General features: G+C 42.3%; 1 protein-coding gene across 1 annotated transcript in view; it reads left to right on the top strand.

The window, feature by feature from the left end:
* UNC80 (unc-80 homolog, NALCN channel complex subunit) overlaps positions 1-22,455 on the top strand; it is a 200,673-nt gene that overhangs the window by 95,453 nt on the left and 82,765 nt on the right. Inside the window, exons 26-32 of the mRNA XM_006022285.2 lie at positions 3,108-3,345; positions 9,539-9,639; positions 13,049-13,246; positions 15,571-15,678; positions 16,498-16,636; positions 20,831-21,012; positions 22,160-22,291. Of these exons, the coding sequence (XP_006022347.1) occupies positions 3,108-3,345; positions 9,539-9,639; positions 13,049-13,246; positions 15,571-15,678; positions 16,498-16,636; positions 20,831-21,012; positions 22,160-22,291 (1,098 nt within the window). The remainder of the gene's footprint in view (positions 1-3,107; positions 3,346-9,538; positions 9,640-13,048; positions 13,247-15,570; positions 15,679-16,497; positions 16,637-20,830; positions 21,013-22,159; positions 22,292-22,455) is intronic.

Genomic DNA, 22,455 nt, shown 5'->3' with positions numbered 1-22,455 from the left:
AGCAGGAATTTAATGTAGAGTCTCACTGAGGGAAAAAAAAGGATCAGTTGAACAAGGAACTGGGAAGGAGGGGAGGATCAGAGAACTGATTAGGAAGAGAGAATGAATTGATGGACTGGAGAAGCAGACTAGAAACCACAAGGTTTGGAAGCTGACTAGAAGGCAAACAGTAGATTGGAGAAATGAATATAGGGTTTGATGAGGCAGAGATTTTAATCTCTTGCAGGTAAATAATATGGATGGCAGCAGCTAATTGATTGGAGAGGCTGGTCATCAGTGAATTGATTGGAGCAATTGGATTAAGGGGGACAGAAGATGGATCAGTAGAGAAGATGGATGGATTGTTGGCCAAGTGCCTGCAGAAATTGAGTTGGAGCCAGAAAGGAACTGAAAGGGTGGTAGGGAAAAGGAGAAAAAGAAGAGACACAGAGGAAAAAGTATTCAGAAAAGAGGGACTTAAAAAGGAGGAAATTATTGTGAGTCTTTGCAAAGTCTTTGTTGACATTTTCACCCTGTAATAAATTACTATAAGAGAAAGCAGGATAATACCAACTCTTATAAATCATCTCAGTAAAGTAGGCAGGTGTGAAATCAAGAACTTCCTGAGTAATTAGGGTCAATAGGAAACTATGCTTTTGCACCAGGCAAAAAGGCTGCTGATTACTAGCTTTTATAACTCTGTTGTGGGAGGAGAGGAATGATTCTGTAGCATGCAGGTGGAAGGAAACTTAAAGGCAATGCTATGTCAGAGTCCATCAGAAAAGAATGGCAACAGTGCGAATGTGGAACATGTACTGAACAGACATTAAACCAATAACATTTAAGAAGTAATGTGTGAGTCCTGTTATATTTGAACTGGAAGTGAGTAGGTGAAGTTTCTTTATACAAGAAAAATGTTGTGACTTGCTTTTGTTTTAAAGAAGAGATGCAGGTACATGACGATGAAGTTAGTTTTTGTTCTTGCTGATGAAAGACAAAATTCCAGTACAGCAGCTTTCATTTCCTTTGCTCCATGCTGTAGTTTCTGGATGAAAGGTTGACCTTGCACTATTCTAAACATCTGCAGATTTTATTGATGGCAGTACGGCCTTGTGAGCATTGAAGGACTGACAGATCTGTAACTGAACCAGTCAGCTGAAGCAGTTTAAGCATAAACAATTCAGTGCATCTGAATTAGCCAGGCTGAGTTGCTTTAAACTTTTCTCGTTGTCCTTAATCATTTAGGGCATCTATACATATGCTTTGGGGTAGAGGGGGGGCACTTTAATTAGAGCAGCTCTTGGAGCCACTCTAATTAAAGCGCCCACAGTGTCACGTGGATTCAGCGTCCCACACTTCAAAATGGCAGTGGGGGCTTTTGAACTAAAGGTTATTCGACAAGCTTTAGTTAAAGTGCCCCCATTGCCATTTTTAAGCATGGGAATGCCAAATAGATATGACACAGAGCATGGCAACCAGTGCCTCCTGATACTGGGGGGCACCAGCAGTCGATCGCTGGCCGGGCGGGGTCCCCCAGCAGTCAATCGCTGCTGCCAGCAGAAGTGCCAGCAGCAAAACCAGAAGTGCTGGTGGCAAACCTGGAAGGAAGTGCCTCTGGCACTTCTCTCGGCGCCCCCACAATCTCAGGGGGGGAGGGCACCGGCTATTGCCCCCCACTCCTCGGCTGGCAAGGGCCAATCTTGGGGTGGGGGGCACATGCCCCCCCACACGTCGCCTATGACACAGAGGCTTCTGGAGCAAGTTAATTAACATGCTTCAGCAGGCTCAGTTAATCGATTAATCAATTCTGCTTCAATGCATGCTCATTAGCATATATTGGAGCAGATGTCCAGCACATGTACAGGTGCCATTAGGTTCCAATATGATCTTCATCCATGTGTGAGAAATCCTTGGTTATGTCCCAAGAATAGTGCATTGTAGGGGATCCTCACAAAGCCAGAGGTGCACTTTGGGACAGGCAGATCTCTGCCATTTGACATTTCTAGACATTTCCCTTGCTGAGTATTCTCAAAGTTATCAGTGTCACTAAGAAGGAGTCACAAATACATTTTTAAATGCAGGGGACTTACTTTGTGGGTTTGTCTTTTGGAAGTAGGCCCCCTCTAGGGATTTTATCATACTCTACTTCCAATCTGTGTTTAGAGAAAATGGATGAGTATGTAATAGAATATTGGTATACTAACCTCCTTTGCCCAAGAAGTTAGCTAACATTCAGGGGCTTGCAGGGCTGTTTCTTTCAGGAGGTATTTCTTTTGTGCAATGCTTTTTATCTACAAAAGTCTTGTTTTCTGAGCACAGTAGAAACAAACAGCATCAAGAAGTTTCCTTGCTTGCTGTTTCCCAGTGTGTCTCTCCTGTCAGTTCTGTGCTCAAGACACTCTCTATCTCTGCTTTCTCTCACAACTGCTTCTCTCACTTTTTTTTCTGCATCTTACATATCCACACTCAAACATAGCTGTGACTAATCCCCTAGCCCCTGTGTTTGGCATTAGTCCCAGGAGAACCCCTTAGGCCAAATCGTTTAGATCTGGTCTTAAACTACCATTTTTTTCTGGCACATACCTATGTCACATAGCATTGTGAAAAGATCAAATATCCCTTTCCCCTGGGCAACACAGCTATACCACTAAAGCGCCTTCCTTTGTATTGTCATGCATGGCATCTGTGATAGGGGATTCAACCAACATAATATACCAGCAGCATCTATGGTAGGGGTAGCTTCATAATGTAGATAAGCCAATAGTACTGATTAGGTTGTACCATATAATCTAGAGTCTTGGGTAGTAGCTTCCCATGATTTTCAGTTGTCATCACGTAAGTGGGGATTTAATTGTGGTTCCTGTTTAATTGCTCTGAAAAGGGGGGCTTAGTGCATATATCAGCATTAAGGTCTGTGACTATCTGTAGAGCAGAGACCTCATTACAGTCATTAACTCCTTCCATCACAACAATACATTCAGTATTCTCATTATCCCATTCAGATACGTTAAACCAAACTAGAGCTGGATTTCAGTGTGTGTCAGTGTATGTTAGATAAGATGTAATTAGGGAATTTATTTGAGAGGAATATGATTGTTATTTAAGGGAAATTCTTGCTAAAATCATAGGCTTCTGTGGCTGGAGAGGGGTATGAGGGCTTACTCTATTTGTGCATTTCTGTGGTACACATGCTGCTGCAGGATCTTGAGAGCTGCAGGTTGCGTTTGGACCCTGAGATGGACCGGCACAGATATGAGAGGAAGATCAGCTTTGCTGGGGTTCTTGATGAAAATGAAGACTCAAAAGACTCTCTGCACAGCAGCAGCCACACCCTCAAATCTGACACTGGCTGTGAAGAGAAGAAAGGTTTGTCAGCACGAAAAAAAAGCTTCCATATTCTCAGGGCTTGTTATGTGGCGCTGGATTTTATGTCTCCATTTCCATAGACTGTGTTAAAAAGCAGGAAGCCATAGAGCCACATGCCTTGAATCATTTCTGAGCTGCCTCCAATGTCTGATGTGCTAAATGTGAAAAGCAAAGATTTCTAAGTTTACAGACCAGTGCTGTTACCAGAACCAAATGGGGGGAATAATAAGATTTCTTGCAGTTTTCAGTTAGAAGTGTCAGTGTTTGCTTTTTTTTTTTTTTTTTTTGTGCTGTGATACAATTCATCTACGTAGGAAAACTACACATGCTAAGATTGGGGCCTTTCTGTAAAAACCTCTTCAAGCTTCGAGTTCATGGCATTTAACTGAATCAGTAGTTTAACACCTGATCTTTTGAATTCTTTGCTACCACATGAAAAACGCATAACTATGTGGCTTTTGATGGCTAGTGGGTTAATGTTACCAACATAATGTATACCGTACAAGCAAACCTCAAGCGCACTGTGTTTGCTGACAACAGCAGAATGTTTTCCATTTTAAAACCATCTCATGCAGAACTTCATACTATCTGATAGTACAAGTGTTGCAATACAATACGCAGTCAGCAGTTAATATGTGCAATTAGAGGCTAAATCTTCTAAACAGTTATCTGTGACTCTCCAGTTGACTCTCTAAGCGATGATTTATAGCTTAGAACATTTGCAAAATGAACTGTTTAAAAGTTGTATAACAGCTGCATAATAGCCATATAAAGATGCAGACTTTATAAGATGTAGATTCTAAAAAAACATGCGTTACTGGGATGGAATCTATGGCATGATTCCATAAAGAATTATACTGTATGCTAAAGCAGGTAGTCCAGGGATATCTTCAATAAGATCTTGTATTTGCAGTCCACAGAAATTCCCAGTAACTGTAAAGGGCTTTGTAACAGATCCACATTAGCTTTATATTGATGATTATTAAGCAATAATTCCACCTACAAGTAAATATATTCATATAGGAAGTGTTTCTAAGACTTAGGTTGTATATAAACTGCTTTTAAAATTATCTGTGGAACGTGACAGTGACTGCTATGATAGCAGTTTCCCATCAAGCTGCAAAGAGTCATCCTAAAGATAGCATGCACAAACTAATTTTTATCTTGGTCCACTTATCAGGCACTGGAAGTAATATGGTCAGAAGCTGACATTCCCCCCAAAATTGGCATGAGAAATCCCTAACATGGAGTTGGATAAAATGATTTAAAAAAAAAGGTTTCCACAGTAACTGCTGTAACAAGGGGCAGATCCAGAGGGGGTGTGGTGGTATGGTCGCACCCCACTTTTGGACCATGCTGTGGGAGCAGCAGCCAGGGAGCTTTTTTAAGTCCCTGAAGTAAGTAAGAACCCCTGCACCTTTCTCCTCTGTGGCCATTGGCACATCCCCTCCCTTCCCATTTTCCCTGCTGATGACAACAGTGGTCAGCTTCCTTCTCTCTGCCCAATGCCCCAGGTGTTTCCCACCAGCTGGGGGGCAGGTACAAGGAAGGGGAACCTGTCTGCTGCCACTGCTGCTGCCATTGTTCTCAGCTAACCCAGATCCCACCATGGCCCAGCTGGAGTGAGACGAGTGACTTTGAAGCTCCCTTTGCCCTCAGGTCACCTGAGGACAGCGGGGACAATAGCAGCGAGTGAGCGTGGAACGGAGGAATGTGATGGAGGGGACATGCAGCTGAGCATGGAGCAGAAGAAAGGGTGGGGCTGAGAGCAGAGCAGGGAGGATTCATACCTGGTTCAGGGACTTAAAAAACGTTCCTAGATGCTGCCCCTGCAGTGTGCTTTGCCCACCCCAGTACGGTTATAAAGCGGAGTGCAGAAGTTTGCAGCACCAGTTGTGGCAACTGCAAACCTCATTCCAAAATCCTGGATCTGCCCATGGCTGCAGATCTTTTAAGACTAGGAGATATCATTGGAATGGGAAACCTTCTATGAACAGGAGATGGTGGTGCTAGGTCAGTACATGCACCATTTTCCCTTAGTACTAAAGTAGGTTTGCCCCAGCACGGGACTTTGCAGACATTTTAGACAAAGTAAAATTCAGCATTTTTTTCAAGAGTAGCAGTGTTAACTCCAGTACCTTTTCTACATTCCAGTTTGTTCTGCCTATCTAAATTCTGTCTCCTGTGTCAGTACACATACTCTTCTTCATTTCTTGTCCTAAGATGTTGTGTGGTTTTGCTGTAATTTAGCAGTTCTAAAACTGCACATTATTTAATGGTGGGAAAAGTAATCCCAACATAAAGACTGAGTTTTAGTTTACAAGTTAACAAAGTACTTGGCCTTACTTTGGACTGAAATATGCTAAATAAATGCAAGATGTTGTCATGTTTCTTAAAAAAAAAAAAAGGAAATAAAAAGGCACTGCTGTTTCCTTTGGCCACAGCTTAATTCATTGGGAGTTTATCCGGGCCAGAATATAGCAGATGCAAAGCATCTTTTTTTTCTTCAATCTGTAATTACCTACCTAAAATTTTTTATTGTGTGATTGTAACTCAATCTTTCTCACCTACAGTGACAAGGACAGGCCTCTTTACCCCAAACTCTTTGACCAAGTGCTAATCCATTCCTTTCTTTTCATCTCCTTTTGAATGGTAAATACTTTGCTTTCATTGGTCAGCCCAAGTGTATCTTAACAACTATGCCAAAACTACGATTTTACTATCCCTAACCTGCTACAGGTAGGTGCAACATATAGATATGCCAATGTAGATGAGAATTTAGCCCCTGGAGGCATTTATGTGCTAACTGTGTGCTGCAGGCTACATGGAAGTATGGCTAAGTGCAGCAAAGCATTCGTGTATTTCAGGAGATCTAACCAGCCCTGCTAAGGGTCATCTGAACAGAATCTAGCCAGCTCTTCTCATGGAGTTTTAGTTTCAGCTTGGTCACTGAAAGACAGATCCTCAAGTCACTCAGAAGTGAATTATCCAGCTGATTAATAAGCAGTTCTGAATAGCTCCAAAAAGGAGACTTGTCCAGCTCTGCCCAACCAATAGGATTTTGCAACAAAAATGGACTTGTGGGTGGGGATAGGACATTGTAAAACTGGAATAATGGAGGAATTCTTATGTATGACTCATCAATCCAAATATACTTACATTTATATATTTTTCTTGCATGTGGTATACAAAAAGACATACACTATTCTAGTCTCTACAGAGTGCCAAAAAGTGATCATGTATGGTACTCTGTGAATAGATCTACAGTACGATGACTGAGTGTTGCAACATTTGAACTCATATATCTCCATGTATTGCCTTTGAAGCAAGAGAAGAAAAAAGTACAAATGATCAGTGCTTTGAACATTGAACCATTTCATGTTTGTGCTCATCAAAAATGCAAAGTGTCAATGGATGTTTTGAATGCCTGAAAGCTGCTCACTTGTCTGAAGGAGAGGAACTACATGCTCTGTTTCCTTAAAAGCATTCTAATGATGAAGAGTAACAGGCAAAGACATGGATTTATGCAAATCTAACTTCAAAGAAACCATGTGTGCTGCTAACCTGGCGAAGCAGGCTACCTATCTGCAGTCACATATGCTTTGTGAATGAAATAAGATGATCCTACTGCAGGAGAAGAGCTGGGTTTGCAGACCCTTGGCCAGCAGAAGCATAGGTTTTTCAGAGAAGCCTTGTCTATGCTTGGGTTTCAACCACTGGTCACCAGCATGTGGAGTATCTGCTCCAGTGTAAACCCCATCCATGGGCAAAAAAGACCATGATTTACACCAGCAGAGTTTATTCCAGCTTCAAGCAGGAGTTAAACAGTGTGAACCACTGCTTTTCATGCCTACAGCTGGGGTTTCCACCAGTGCAGCTAACTCCATTTTCTGGAAGTCAGGGGTTGATGCGGGGCTAATCTCAAGTATAGAAAAGGCTAGACCTGATGTGACATGTCTCCAGGAAAGAAGGTACTGAGCACAATTTTATAAAGCGTCCCGTACTGGCTGACTGATAGAACTGCATTGGCGGTGGCTTTGGAGGGATCCTCTTGCCCATCTTCCTTGACAGAAGTAAAGGTGCTGCAATACAGTCTGGCAAGAAGGGGAAGGGAGGGAGGGCGGGTTAGGATTTCTTTTCATAAAATGGGGAAAAATTAAGGGGAAAAAAGTCCTCTTTTATTCTTTCAATACAGTTCCCAGCAGGAAGATCAGGATAGGAGGCTCCCGCTTGCTCCAGATTAAAGGAACCCGCAGTTTCCGGGTGAAGAAGGGGGGTTCCCTATCCAGCATTCGCCGGGCCGGCAGCCTAAAGAGCACCAAGTTATCACGGCAGGACTCAGAGTCTGAGAATGAGGAGCTGCAGCTGTCCCACAGCAGGGACACTGTCACTGACATAGGTAACTTAGATGAGTTGGGCTCAAAGGGAGCGGGGTGACTAGACAGCATCCAAATTCTGAAATGATACAGCAGGGTTAGCAACAATAAATAAACATCAAGGGTGAAGTAGGTTAAAAAAAGCCACCAAATCTCGGAGTGAAGCCAGGGGTCTTTTCCTCTTCATAGACTGTATGATTTAACTAGGAAGGACAGAGTATAGATCCTGCCATTGGTGCCCTGGAAAGTAAATGCTGTCCCACACAAAAGTTGTCAGTTCAAATCTCATTGTTAAGACCTGAACCCTTAAACTTCTGACATTGACCGGACTGCCAGCCAAATGTGTCTTGTACTTAGGAGGACATATATATAAACAAATCATATGATATTACATGTATATAGGATATTTTATATATCTTAGTTTATTATCCATGGTAATAATTGTTATATAAAATATTATATATATGCTGACATGCACAATTTATATATTATATATCATATGATATTGTAGACATATATGTCATATGAGTGTGTAGCATATTCTCCATAGGCATATATGTAAAATTTTTTAAAATATTACATTTTATATATGATGTCCTCTGGCTTCAAAAATCCAGTTCCTTTTCTTGTGGGAGTCAAATTTTGTGCCATATCATAAGAGATCTCCATCACCATGGGCACAAAATGGCATCCTTGGTAAGGATGTCAACAGACAAGACAAAAAGTGGATAGATGTCAAGACTGAACTAATCTCCCAATTTTAGAGGTTCTTTTGATGCTGTCAGCATTGCCTCTGCTGCACCTCTCCTGTGGATAGCTATGGGAGCAAGAGCTCCTAATCTGGATGCCTTTTCAAGTAGCAAATTTACTTTAAAAGGAGAAAGGAGAAATAACTAACCTCAGTTAAGCCATGGCCATTCCTTAATACCATTAATAATAAAATGTCTTCAGAAGGCACAAATTATTCTTCAAAATATGAATATTATAGATGTAAAGCTATTACTTTAAATTTCAGCAAAATAGATCTCAGGAGAAACTATTAGAATACTGTTAGAATAGTAAGGCAGTGGAGTAGACAGCCCAGGGAAATTGTGGACTCTCCTTCACTGGAGATGTTCAAGAGGAGACTAGATAAGCATCGGTCAGGGATGATTTAGGAGAAACATTCCTACACTCAGGAAGGGTGTTGGACCAGATGATCCTTGAGGTCCCTTTCAGCCCTATGATTTTATGAATCATAGGGCTGAAACAGATACACTAAGATGAGGCCAGTTACTAACCAGAGAGCTTTCTCCCCTTCCCCACACAATTCATTAGCATTAGTGTGCAGACTAGAGCTAGGATTTTTTTCCCCTTTCATCCCCGTGTACATTAGTAACTTCTGAGGGCACTTAACAATGTTATTGCCCATTGGTAGTAGCAGCAATAGGCTGTGATGCCATTTCAGGTTGGATCTTTGTTAATGTTTTTAATCACAGAGCCCAGTCAATGCAGATCATTGAATCAACAATTTGCAGCATCTTAATGATGCAAGGAATTTGTTTCCATTGTTTTTACTCCCTCCCATCTCCCAAAAAAGGGAGCAGTATTTATCACTGGCTAGATGGTGAATTAACAGTGACTGTGAATGGTGCTTGTAATTGCCAGGCCAGCTGCTGGCAGGGGGCAAAGGGGGATCTGAATGCAGTTTCACTAGCACAACTATGTGCGCACTGATTGGTCTTGGCAAGTCTGGCCTGGCTTACAAGTGCTTTCCCTAGACTAAGCACATAGGTAGCTGTGAAAACAACCACCTCTTGGGTATTTTTCTTTTGAAGAAGGGAGCCCTTGGAGCGCAAGTGAGCCTAGCATTGAGCCCGAGGTGCTGAGCAGCACAGGCACAGAGGAGAATTACCATCGGAACATGTCCTGGCTGCATGTAAGTACAGGTCATTTGCAATGCTCCCAGATTTCACATTTTCAGTGGCAAAAAGGAATGATAATGATAATGCACTATGAGTAACCTGTTCCAAACCCCATGCTCACTTAATTGTGGAATTAGGCTTTTAACATTCTGTACCTGGAGCTATTAGAGAGACATTGTTCCTCATCTGTAAATGGGGAAAGTACTTCACTTTATTGCCCATCTGTCTTGTTTGTTTAGATCAGTCAGCCAGAGCACTGCAGCACTATGGGTTGCCTTGAGATCCTTTCAAAGGTGCCACAAGATGCGGTGCGGGTGCGTTCTCTTTTAGGCATGGAAACATGATTCACAAGATAAAAACAGAGATTTAAAATAGGAATCCACAGTATTAAATGCATATGACCTGTTGTGGGTTTTCTGAGTTCTGGCAAAAGAAAAATGCCTCTATGTGATGGCTCTAGTAAAAAAAAAAGTGAAAACTAAGAGCTGGCATTTTCTGAGGGGTGCCTCAAGTATAATGAGGTTGAGAACCATTGTGTAGGTTCTAAGAACAGTGTTGTTATCCCCATTTTACAGATCAGAAGTCAAGACACCAAGAGGCTAAGTGACTTGCTTACAGTCACACACTGAGCCTGTGCAGAGCATTGACATGAAAACTGGTTGCCAAAATCCCAGAATGCATCCAGCCAGTAGACCATACTTCCTCAGCAAAAAAATGTCAGCAAAAAGCTGACACTTTTAAGGGTGCAGACAGAAGTGACTTTTGAAAAATTTTCAGTGAAATGGGCTTGGAAACCTTTCACAAAAGGACATATGTACAGCCCCTGTGGGATCCCTGGGCTGGAATACTTGCTGCAGCTGCATGAAGCCATGACTCTCCACCCAGAACATGCTACCAGAGGTAAAAGTTGGCTTTAGAGGAGTTGTGGGGGAGAGGGGCAGTGGAGGGGACTCCCCACTTTCCCCTCTTCCCCATTGCTGAGACTGCAACAGTCCAGCTCCAATCCCCTCTACCTCTCCACCCCCCCGACACAGAAGCAGAGAGGTAGAATGGACTGGGACTGGGGAGCTTGGCATCAGCAGCAGCCCCCGACCTCTTAATGCAGGAGGGATTGGGACCAGGGAGTGGAATCCAGAAACTCACAATCTGGCACGCTGTCGCTCAGCCTGCAGAGCCTCCACCTCACTCTCCCTCCCTCCCCCATGGAGTGAGAGAGAACAGAGCAGATCACTGTGGGATTCTGGAGTCCCTACATAAGCAACAGGAAGTAAAATGCTTCAGAATGGTACCTCATTTCAAATGGTCCTATTTTGAAGCACTTCAGCTTTTTTGAGAACATTTCAAAGGGCCTGTATGTTTGTGCAGCTGGCCCTTTGAAGTGTTCCCAAGGCTTTTGAAATGTTTCAATTGTTACTTCTGTCCACAGCCTTGAACAAGTCTCTCAAGTCCCAGGCTCCCAACACCCTGAACACTGGGGCATCCTCTCTCTCTCTCTCTCCAGTCACTCCTGTAATACTAATAGTAAATAACATAATAAATATTAATAAAGCTCGTGCCCACTTTGCAAATGTTAGCAGAATTCTCTGAGGACTAGTATTTAGGTAATAGAGTGCAGCTACAGAAAGAGGACTGGATCACAAGTAGCTGAACAGTAATGCAGTCAAAGTTATGATGCATTCACTTGTTTAGGAGGTTGCAGATTCACAAATGTAAAGCCTAAATTGGAGCAAAGGTTAAGGCTATTTTGATCACTCTGCCTGCCTGGTGCTTAGCATGCATAAGAAAGCCTGGAGGAGTTTGATGATCATCTGCTGCAATTGATGCCATGCAGAGGCCAACATCACTAATAATCAGGAGACATTTTTGCTCTGTTGAATAATAATAAGGTGAATAAAATCCCAGGCTATCTGAGCAAAGAAAAAACAGGTTTATATACCAAATGCCTCAGAAGGGATGGCAATTTCAGTCTCTCTTGTATACCTGTTAGTATTTATTTTCCCCACTGTCCAAGATTTTCATACATGATCAGTTTCTGACAACCTTACTGTGTTGTACTAGCCCTGGAGACACTGTGTGTCCCTTGTAGCTGCAGATAATGATGATGCCAGGGTAACAGGTGGGAAAATCAGGTGCAGGGGTGAACAAGCGGTTGAGAAGGGCAGTGAGCAAGGGGAGGCCTCTTTCACAGGCTAGTTTGGGCTCCGGTAGCAGTCCAGTGGCAGTGGCATGAAGCTCAGTATAGGCTAAATACCCAAATATTTACCCAGCTTCTAAGGAAGGTTTTGTAGCCTGGCTGACATCCATGCTGCTGCAGGCCCACGCTACTTCCAGTACTCATGGGCCACATCCAAATAAGTGCAGACATTTGGTTCCCCGGAGACAAGTAGTAGCAGCATACCTTGCACCGCAGCTACTTGTCCCCAGGGAACGCCCATGCGACGTGCACTTTGGCAAGTGGCAAGTTACCCTGGCAGTGGTAGGGTGGGCTGGGGCCAGCACTGTGCTGGCCTCAGCAGCCTTACCTGGGGTCCTGGCGGGGGCTGCAGCAGCAGCAATCCTGCCTGGCAGAGCCTAGCTGGCAGCCATAGCACAGCTCCTGGCAGCCCAGCTCTGCTTTTCAGCGGTGTGCACTGCCTGCATATGCACTGCTCTGGGGGATTTACCACAGTTTATTTTTACTCCTGGATACCCCAGGGTAAAAAAACCCATGGGAAAAAAACCAAAAACGGAACAGCGCACATATGGGCAGTATGCCCTTGCAGCACAGAAAGCACCTGACTGTGCAGTATGTGGCACTGCAGATGTGTTTGCGGTGCCACATACCACATGGCCACGCTCATCTGGATGCACCCATGATGGCTAGTTTAAAACCAGCTGCAGTTACAGCAGCCATATCTTTTGATGTCACATGAGAAAGGGATGGGATTTATTCCCACTTTGGAAATGACAGGTGCCCTAATACCCCCTCCCTGAAAGAAATCGAGTGAAAAGCCTAGTGGTGGAGCAGTATCTAATGATGGTCAAATAACTGATAACCCCTGGCTCTTGCTTGAAGTTCTGGGATACAAGAGTCTTTACATGAAATGAAGGGAGCCCTAGTCTTCTTGGATCTTCTTTTGCCACAAATCTAGATGCATGTCTGCACTGCATTCACAACCCTGCAAACCAGCTAGCTCAGGTGTTACTATCAGCCTAAAAGAAGGAGCACAGACTTCAATGTGAGCTGTAAAACCGATTTAAGCTGCAGAGTAAATTCCTATGCATTGAACTGCAGGCTGCTGTGGCTGGGCAGCTACTGACAACTGAACTGTCTAGTTTAAAGCTAACTCAGGTGGGTCTGTATTACTAGATCAAAATGAAAACATAGACCTTCCCTAGCTTGTGCTGTTCTATGGGTAACTCTCCCCCTTCTTTGCTTTCCAGGTCATGATCCTACTGTGCAACCAGCAGAGTTTTATATGTACCCACATTGATTACTGCCACCCCCATTGCTATCTACACCACAGCCGCTCCTGTGCCCGGCTAGTTCGGGCCATCAAACTCCTGTACGGTGACACAGTGGACTCTCTCCGAGAAAGCAACACACTGAATAGTGTGGCAAGGGGGAAAAAACAGAAAGAGGTGAGCAAGCCAGTACATAACTAATTTGTTGCAGGGTTAACTGTAGCTTTTAATGTTAGGTTGCAAAAATTACCATATATCATAGAATCATAGAAGATTAGGGTTGTAAGGGACCTCAGGAAGTCATCTAATTCAATCCCCTACTCAAAGCAGGACCATCCCCAACTATATTATCCCAATTGTATCACACATTATAGACCAGTTCAGCAGCATATACAGACAAGTGCTTTATTTTAAACCCCTAATATGTAGTCCCACTGGCTTCAGTGGTACTACTTGTGTGCTTAAAGGCATATACTTTACATAGTGTTGAGTTAGGGCCTATAACAGGTTGTTAGTTATGTTCCAGAGCAGAATGGATTGGATGCAGGTATTGTGAATACATGTGATATATATGTGTGTGTGTATATATATATATGTTTTACATTTTCAAGTGGCAATAATAATGCCTTAATTGAAAGCAGAGGCATTTGTTAAATTCATGCCATAATCTCAATTGGGCAAAGATTTCCTCATCCCTGGGGACAGAAAATGAATTGGTGATTGTGAGTTCATAACATGTTTCCATCAAACAATAGATCATTAATTGCCTGTCCAGTTAAGAATCTGGATATAGTTATAGGGAACAAAGCACAGAGGAAACTAATTAAAGGGCAGTGATTGTACATTCTGAAGAACACTAACCTGCATTTATTTCCCCTGACACAAAATGCAATGCAGCAGCTACGCATTTAGGAAAGGAAACAATTATCACTTCTGCCAGCAGGAAAGCCAGAGATGGGAACCTGGCAACATGGTAGCTAAGGAGCTTAATGTGCATTCCTGGGGGTGTATTTCATCTCAAATACTGAATTTCAATGCCAAGTGATAAACTACAGTGTTTCATAATCCATCCAAGTCAAAAGACTATAAAACAATAACAATAAAGAAAAGGTTACCAGGTGATCAGGCATCTGCACAAACCTACCTACCTCCCACAAGAATCTGTTGGGAAAGAAATTAATATATTTCTTACCTAATAAAGATATTTTATCTGTAGCTTGATAGTTGTCAAACTATTCCATGCTGCAACTCCCTTATCCATACTGTGACCATTTAGGGAGCCATTTCCCAGCTATCTGAACTTCCTTTCACCCCCATGTGCACTTCCTATGAAGTATGGTCACAGTTGGCACCTCCCCTAGTGGATTTAACACCCAGTTTTAAAACTCTCATGCATTAATTAATAGGCTAAAAACTGAAGCCACCCCAAGATATTAAGGAAATGTATGCAGTACTGGGATATTGAATCGATCATGGCAGTGTTTGTTTTGGGAAAGTGCATTTCTCATTGTTACTGCAGTACACAATAATTGGCTTGGTACAGGTTTCAGAATGCTTTACCTTTATGACTATGTACATATAGATTCATAGGTTTATAGATGCTAGGGTCAGAAAGGACCTCAACAGATCATCGAGTCCGACCCCCTGCCCCGGGCAGGAAAGAGTGAAAGTAGGTAGGAAAGAATGCTGGGGTTAGATGACCCCAGCCAGATGCCTATCCAGCCTTTTCTTAAAGATCCCCAAGGTAGGGGAGAGCACTACCTCCCTTGGAAGCCCATTCCAAGTTCTGCCCACCCTTACTGTGAAGAAATTTTTGCTGATGTCCAGCCTAAATCTGCTGTCTGTCAGTTTGTGACCATTGTTCCTTGTTACCCCAAGAGGTGCCCTGGTGAAGAGCGCATCTCCAGCTCTTTGCTGCGCATCTCCTTCATTCCTAATGAATTTGTAGGCAACCACAAGATCTCCTCTCAGCCTTCTCTTGAGGAGGCTGAAGAGATCTAGTTCCCTTAGTCTCTCCTCATGGGGCCTGGCCTTGTACTTTTATTTTCTAAAGAGAGGAAAAAAAGAGTTCATGTATCAGTGCTGTTGGTAGCAAACTCCTTGTCCATAAAGCTTTTGACTAGGAAATTATGGACTCTTGATATTTAACCTTCTTAAAGCACTCTCACTCTAAAATGAACCCCATTTTAAGCTTTCAAGGAGGTAATCTGACTGCACTTTCAGTGAACACATTCTTCCTTCTGACTTGCCATATTGCCAGTTGCTTTGGATCTTGTGTTAGGGAAATTAACATTGAAAGCAGATTTTTAAAATATCCTTAGAACTAGGGTTAGTTACATCATTTTACTGCTGCTGCTGCTGAACACATCAGACCAGAAGATCTTCTGTTGTACCTTCGTAGGCAAACACCACCTGGTCCATAGGAACTCCACTTGAACTTCCATGACTTTCTAAACAACATGACCCACAAATCTTGAATGCCTGGTCTCCATTTTTTTCAGTGCTCAGACAAATCATGCCTAAGAACGCCATCTCTAAAGAAGAGAGTTATAGACATCAACTTGGAAGGAAAGAAGGACTCTGGAATGTTGAAATACATCAGGCATCAGGTAATGGCTGTGCCAATGTACACGGTTCTATGCTGACTAATATCAATTCTACCAAGACTTATTTGAGTTTATAGTGAGACTGGAAATGCCTGTGGAAACTTGAGCTTGTATATGAAGTGGAAAGAATTGGAGTGCAGGACTTATACAGCAGCCAATGGGGGAGCATGACAACCCTCAGTGACATAGGAATAACCATGGAGAAAGGAGGAACAGCAGTTACCTTGACTTCACTCAAAGGTTTAATTAAATATATGCAATTATAATCCAATTTAGTGGGAGTCTGTGCCTTTGAACATCCAGATAGGATCTATTATTAATGCCTCAGACACTGGTTTAGGGAAAAAAATGTGAGAGCATATGTTTAACTACAACTTGTGAATTTGTAGCACTATGTAGTAGTTTTCTTTAACTTTTTTTTATTCAATTACTTCCACCTTTAATGCAAGGGGAATTTTTTTTCACAAGGTTATGGACAGTAGTAAGTTTGTGAAGACTTTTGTGAATAATTATAGTAATGTTCATGCAGCCACCTCCGAAAACCTTTTGTTTCCTCTTGGTTCAGTCACTGAATTAGGGAGCAGAAATAATGCCACACGACATAAGTCACGAGTAGTCAATGACACGGAATCAAGGTAAATAATTTATAAACAACATATGTAATCTGAAATATGCTCCTGCAAAGTGTTAAATGAGTTTATTAAAACCAAGGACTGTCCGGAGATATTTCATGATCCAATAAAATAGTGAAATCATTGAATAAGTTACTCACTCTTGTTAGTTTGCAAATTCAGTTATAAAATTTGGTTTTGTTTTCTGCAGGTAATGAGCCTGTCCCCAGCACCTTTGTCACTGTTAATCAAGGCAGCGCCTATCCTCACAGAAGAAATGTATGGGGACATCCAGCCTGCTGCCTGGGAACTGCTGCTCAGTGTGGATGAGCATATGGCAGGAGCAGCAGGTAAGAAAACCCACCCCACAGATGAGTTAGCATTGCTGTCCCATAGCAGATGCTGTGGCCTTGCACATCATCTTTTCCTTGGATGAGGACTTAATTAGAGGTGGTCACAAATAGCAGGCAGACAATCCTCTTTTGTGACTCTCAGTCTAATTCCAAATCCTTGGTTTCCATAAAATAACTCTGCCTCAAGAGCTTTACCCTAGTTAGAGAAATTAAAGCAGAGATCAAAATGCATTGTGTGCCCACCTCTTCTCCCCACAAAAAATGCATCACAAAATGTGACAACAGAGCAGCATTTCAAAATGAGACAGATGATCCAGTTGGTGAAAGGATGGTATGTAACCCTGGCAGGATACAGTGGTCAGTGACTAAAAAACAACACACCACATATCTGTACACTAATGCAAGGCTCCTTAGCAAGAAAATGGAAGAACTAGAGCTCCTGCTGGAAGATGTGGAAGACACAGGAAACATGGTGGAACAATACTCATGGCTGCAGCTGAATGGCATTGACAAGTTTGAACTGCTCAGGAAAGAGAAATAAAAGGAAAAGCTGTTGGTACATTAATGAGGTGATAGACTGAAAATAAAAGGAGTATCACGGGCAAAACATGGTGTTTGAATTAAATGATTTTGGGGAAGTAAAGTAGCAGAGGTTCTGTTGGGGTGGTGCTATAAACCCCCCATATCAGATTTGGAAGTAGATAGAAATCCCTGAAATGTTCTCAGAAAAACTGATGTGATTTTAAACCAACCTTTTCCTTCCAGAAAAAGGAAAGCAGACACCACGCACAACTTATATATAGGGTTGACCTATGACAGGACCACTGCAGTAGTATTGTACAGAGCAGATAATCTTGTGTGACACATTTAAGGGCCATCCTCTTTCTGCATCTCTCTCCTTCCATCAGAAAGTTGTTGACAGCTTCCTGTCCCCCTCGTCTACGGAAAAACCCATCTTGGCTCCTGAAGTGGGGGCAAGAGAGCACTGCCTTCCTCCTGCAGCTGCTCTGATCGGTTTCTGTTTCTGAAGCAGTGACAAAAATAGTTGTTACGAGATGGCTCTCCTCAGGTAGGACTAGCATTCACTTAGGGGTTAGAGCATCTTGCCTTATTGCATGACTGTCTCCAGCCCCAGCCTAACTGGTACAACTCAGAGCAAGACTTGAGAACAGGCAGAACTGGCACAAAAAGAAAAAGAACTCAGGTGATACAAAATAGCACCACCTAGTGACACCTACCTTTCCAATGCTTCCTCTTTAAATATTAAGGTGTAGAACTAGGAGGAAAAAAAGGCTGGAAGGGATCCTAGGAGGTCACCTAGTCCAGCCCCCTGTTCAAGTAGAAATATCCCTGTGTAAGCCATTCCAGTCAGGGGTCTGGAAGTTTTTAAGTGCAGGTTAGACAAGAAAATTCCACATCCTCTCTAGGCAACCTGTTATGGTGCTTAAGCACCCTTATAGTTAGACATATCAAACCTAGGTGTCCCTTGCTGCAATTTAAGCCCATTATTCCTCCTCAGAGGTGTAAGATGATGCCTCAGCATCCTGGGGGCAATAGGGTAGTGCCAGGCAGATGCCAATGGCCAGTCTGACAGTGCAGCTGCTTCTACTTTTCCACTCATTATATTCCTGTTTCTTCTCCTGCCCCTTGTGGGCATAGGGACCAATTTATTCCCATCCTCTCTATAACAGAGGCAATGGTTTTCTTGCAATATCTTCTGTTGAACCAGCTGTATTGTGGTGAGAGATGCTGGACAAGTTTTCTTCAGATTTGGGCTGTTACAAAGAACCCTTTTTGTATTTGAAAAGTGTTATAAAATCCCCCTTCAGTCTTCTCTTCTCCAAAGCAGTTTAACCTGCACTTGTTCTTTTAACTCTGACCTTTTATCATATGAAAAAAATCCTGGTGAAGGTCCAGAGATACAAAGGAAACTCTGTGAGACAGAACTAGTACATCACCCAGCTGGGAAAGGAACATGGTCCAAAGCTCCCTCGACAGACAATGGAGTAGTGCAGGGTTAGCAGAAATACAGCCCCCGGGCTGTTTCTGACCCATGGAGCTGAATCCTGCAGCTCACAGTGCTGCTGACTGCAATGCTGCACATGCTGAAACTGGCCCTGTGTGCTGTATGTGGCATATGGAGCCCTTCTGGCATGGGCTTTACACAGCGTGGAGCTGGTATGGGGCATGTGCTGCATATGGTGCCCCACCCCCAGATTGGCCCTGCATGTTAGATCCAGGGTTGGTCCAGATTGGGCCCATAGACGAGCTCCACGTACTGGATCCAGTGCACAGGCCTGGTTTGGCATGGGTGCCACATGTAGCACATGCCTAAAACCAGTGCTGTGTGCTGTATGTAGCACACACTAGACTAGCCCTACATGCCACATGTGGATGGTCAGCGCTTGTGCTTGCTACATGCAGTGCACAGAGCTGGAGCCAGCACTTACATTACAAGCAGCATGCACAGCTGGTCCACCAGCCCACAGAGCCAGAGGAGTTTTACACCCGTAGAGCAGTGGAATCCAAGGAAGCAGCCTTGTGGCTCTCTGCTGTGTAAACAAAGCCTGAGTGTGTAGGACCTTCAGAATCAATGCCAGGAGAAAACAGGTTGGCAAGCACCATATATCTCCTGGACTTCTGAAATGAACCCAGTTTAGAGAGCTATCAACACTTCAAGGACAGAGGCCAGGACTCTATTTGTATTAAACAGCCTCCATAGGATTGGAATAGGAGACTGCCACTTTTATTGTCAAACTTAGCACCCCCCAACACACCAGATTTGGGGTGATCTACCAGCTATCCATATTTATTTGGGGGTTCATGAAATTACCCTCAAATCCTTTCCCAGGTCATAGCAGGCATTTCTTCTCTATGTGTCATACCCTGATCATTTTATGTGACAGCCAGGCTGCAGCTGGCCATCTATTTGTAAATAACACTATAACCCAGGATTTACTTTTGTGTCCTAGTGTTGTCTGTCTCTCTACCTCTTGCCTCTTGTCTTACATTTAGATTGCAAACACTTTGGGATTGGAGCCATCTCTTTGTTCTTTATTTGTGGATTGCCTGCTGCAACAGCATTCCGATCCATGACTTGGGTTCCAACATGTTGCCATAAAACCCCCAACAAATAAACAATAACACGTTAACTTTTTTCAATTAAGAAAATCACTTTTACAGCCCATCAGCATTCATTCTAGTTAATGACAGTTATGATATTAGGTGCAAAGGGACCACATTCCAAACACAGTTCACAACTTAACGTTAGGATCCTCTAGCACGGACTCCCAGGGCCTTGAATCTTTTCCACAAAAGAAAGTAAGGTATTCATATGCATCTGATTACCTAAGTTAATTCAGAAACCCTCATCTAAAAACTGGCCTTGACTTTCATTTCCACATATGAGATCTTTAACATTTTTATTTCTTCTTGTAAGCTTATTGTGACAGAACAGAAGGTAAGTAAATGTAACTATTTCTGAACTAAAACACTTACTTTTTATCCACAGATCACTTAACTTCAGGCTAGTAATTATTTAGAGTTGTTCTTGCAATATGTGATGCTTAGTGTCCTTTACATCCCCTAACTTCATTTCAAAGGGAGTCTTTGCCAGTACTCCCTGGATTTCTGACAACCTTGCAGAATTGAGCCCTAAGTCTAATTGTAAAATCTTTCCTTTTAATCTGAAGTTACTTTAGTTATACTGTAGATATTTGAATTCTGAACTTGTCTGAGCTTCTGGGATGTCATAATTTATTTGTTCAGGGAATTTCTTGCTTGTTTTATATTCTTATTGTTACTGTTATTGCTTAACCAAGACATGATTTATTGTTAGATTTTGTTTTTAATTATGTTCTTTTCAATGTACTGTGACTTCCCCAGGAATTGAGACATGATTTCGATTGTAGTATCCCTCTATGTAAACCCACATGGTAAAAAAAAAAAAAATTGTTTTTTTTCTTCCCAGCTCTTGACTAGGGAAGTCAATGTTAAGAACATCACCTGCACTTTATAAAGCACTTCAGGATAGATCTGTGCCTATAAAGTTCATTAAAAATGTGTTGTTGTTCACCAGGCCAAATGTGCAGCTAATCTTGTTTTCAAGGGTTTCTTATACAGCTACAATTTTATCTGAAAAATAAATGTATTGTGAAAAAACTCAGTTGATTATATGTTCCCTCCATGCAGCTGCCATGTTCCTACTGTGTGCTGTGAAAGTGCCAGAGGCTGTTTCTGATATGCTGATGTCTGAATTTCATCACCCTGAGACAGTGCAAAGACTGAATGCCATTCTCAAATTCCACACCCTCTGGAGATTTAGATATCAAGTCTGGCCTCGAATGGAGGAGGGAGCTCAACAGATCTTTAAGGTAGATGAGAGGAAACAAAACATATCACCACGCTTCACAGTTTGCCATGTAGGTAAATACGCTTTGACATGAAGGTTAAATGCCAACATCATTGCAGGAGAGAAAAGAGGGTCTTCTGAGCAAAGCTTATTGGGTGCAGAACTGCTTCATAAAACAGAGAGACTCCTACCAGATTCTGAAATGGTATAGAAAACATGCCATGCACAATAGTTATAATACAGCGAGCTGGTAGTTCAATCTGTGGAAACAGGATGAATTATTGTATCTGACTTTTCCAATTGTATTCATAAATATTAACAGAAGCATATTGTGCGTGCTTCAACAAAGTGCATATATAGGACCTAACTTAGCTATTGTTGTTGAACTTATTACTTATCAACTTAAGCAAACATAGCAGAATCTGTACCATAGAGATTAATCATGGATTTTTTGATTCATGCAGTTTAGTCAGAGGAGTTGTCTGCTTGTTCTTAACCATTGTTGGAGATGCTGTAAATCCCAGATAATCATAAATTGTTCATTTAACATGTTTAATTTTTAAATGCATGCCCAGGAAATGGGTTCATTCATTGCAGACTGTTACACCATGTATATGCTATTATCCTAGTGAATTAATTTTTTTCTGAATACAGTTTCATCTTTCACCTTTGGCATACCTCAAATAATTGTTTTCTTTGAAGAATAAAAAGATTGATTTGTAAGATTTCCATCCCTAGATTTTTCTGTCATTCTAGAGGCAGGACCTTTCCTTTGTATTTAGAGAATTGATCACTGAAAGTGTCACAGCTGTAGAAACATGTTGCCCTATAAAGGGTGGTTGCCTAGGCAGTATGGCTGGTATTGTGTTATGTAGAAGACCCCATCCTGTGGGTCTGTGGCACCAGAGTTTAGTGGATTTGTCTTTAAACTGGGAAATCTGCTTTTATAAAAAATAGTACAAACCATTTCAAATGTTTCTTCTTTGGCCAAAAATACTTTACTGTTTGAAACAACCCAATCTGTTATTGAAACCTGAACTGAGCATACCAGCTGCTTCTGTCCCAGCTTGCAGAAGGAGGCTAAAACCAAGGAATGCCACCAATCATTATTTTCCCTTAAAATTCCCCTCTCTCTCTCCCTAATTTTTTTTTCTTCATGTGTTTTGTAGATCCCTCCACCAAGTATAAACTTCACCCTGCCCTCCCCAGTCCTGGGAATGCCCTCTGTGCCAATGTTTGACCCACCTTGGGTCCCACAGTGCAGTGGGAGTGTGCAAGACCCCATCAATGAAGACCAGTCTGTAAGTAAAGAACTCCCTAGTGTCAACATTTTTATTTTTCTTAATAACAAATTTTGGGTTAGGGAGGAAAAGCAGAAGCTGAAGAGGAAGATAAAGCCTAATTTCTGAATTTTCTGCCTTTGTCAGCTTGAGAGAGATTTTGAGGTGTGTTGTTAGTGTAGGGA

This window comes from Alligator sinensis, unplaced genomic scaffold (genome assembly GCF_000455745.1).
Source record: "Alligator sinensis unplaced genomic scaffold, ASM45574v1 scaffold730_1, whole genome shotgun sequence".
In the NCBI taxonomy this organism is placed as follows: Eukaryota; Metazoa; Chordata; order Crocodylia; family Alligatoridae; genus Alligator; species Alligator sinensis.
This window is presented reverse-complemented; position numbering and strand designations above follow the sequence as displayed.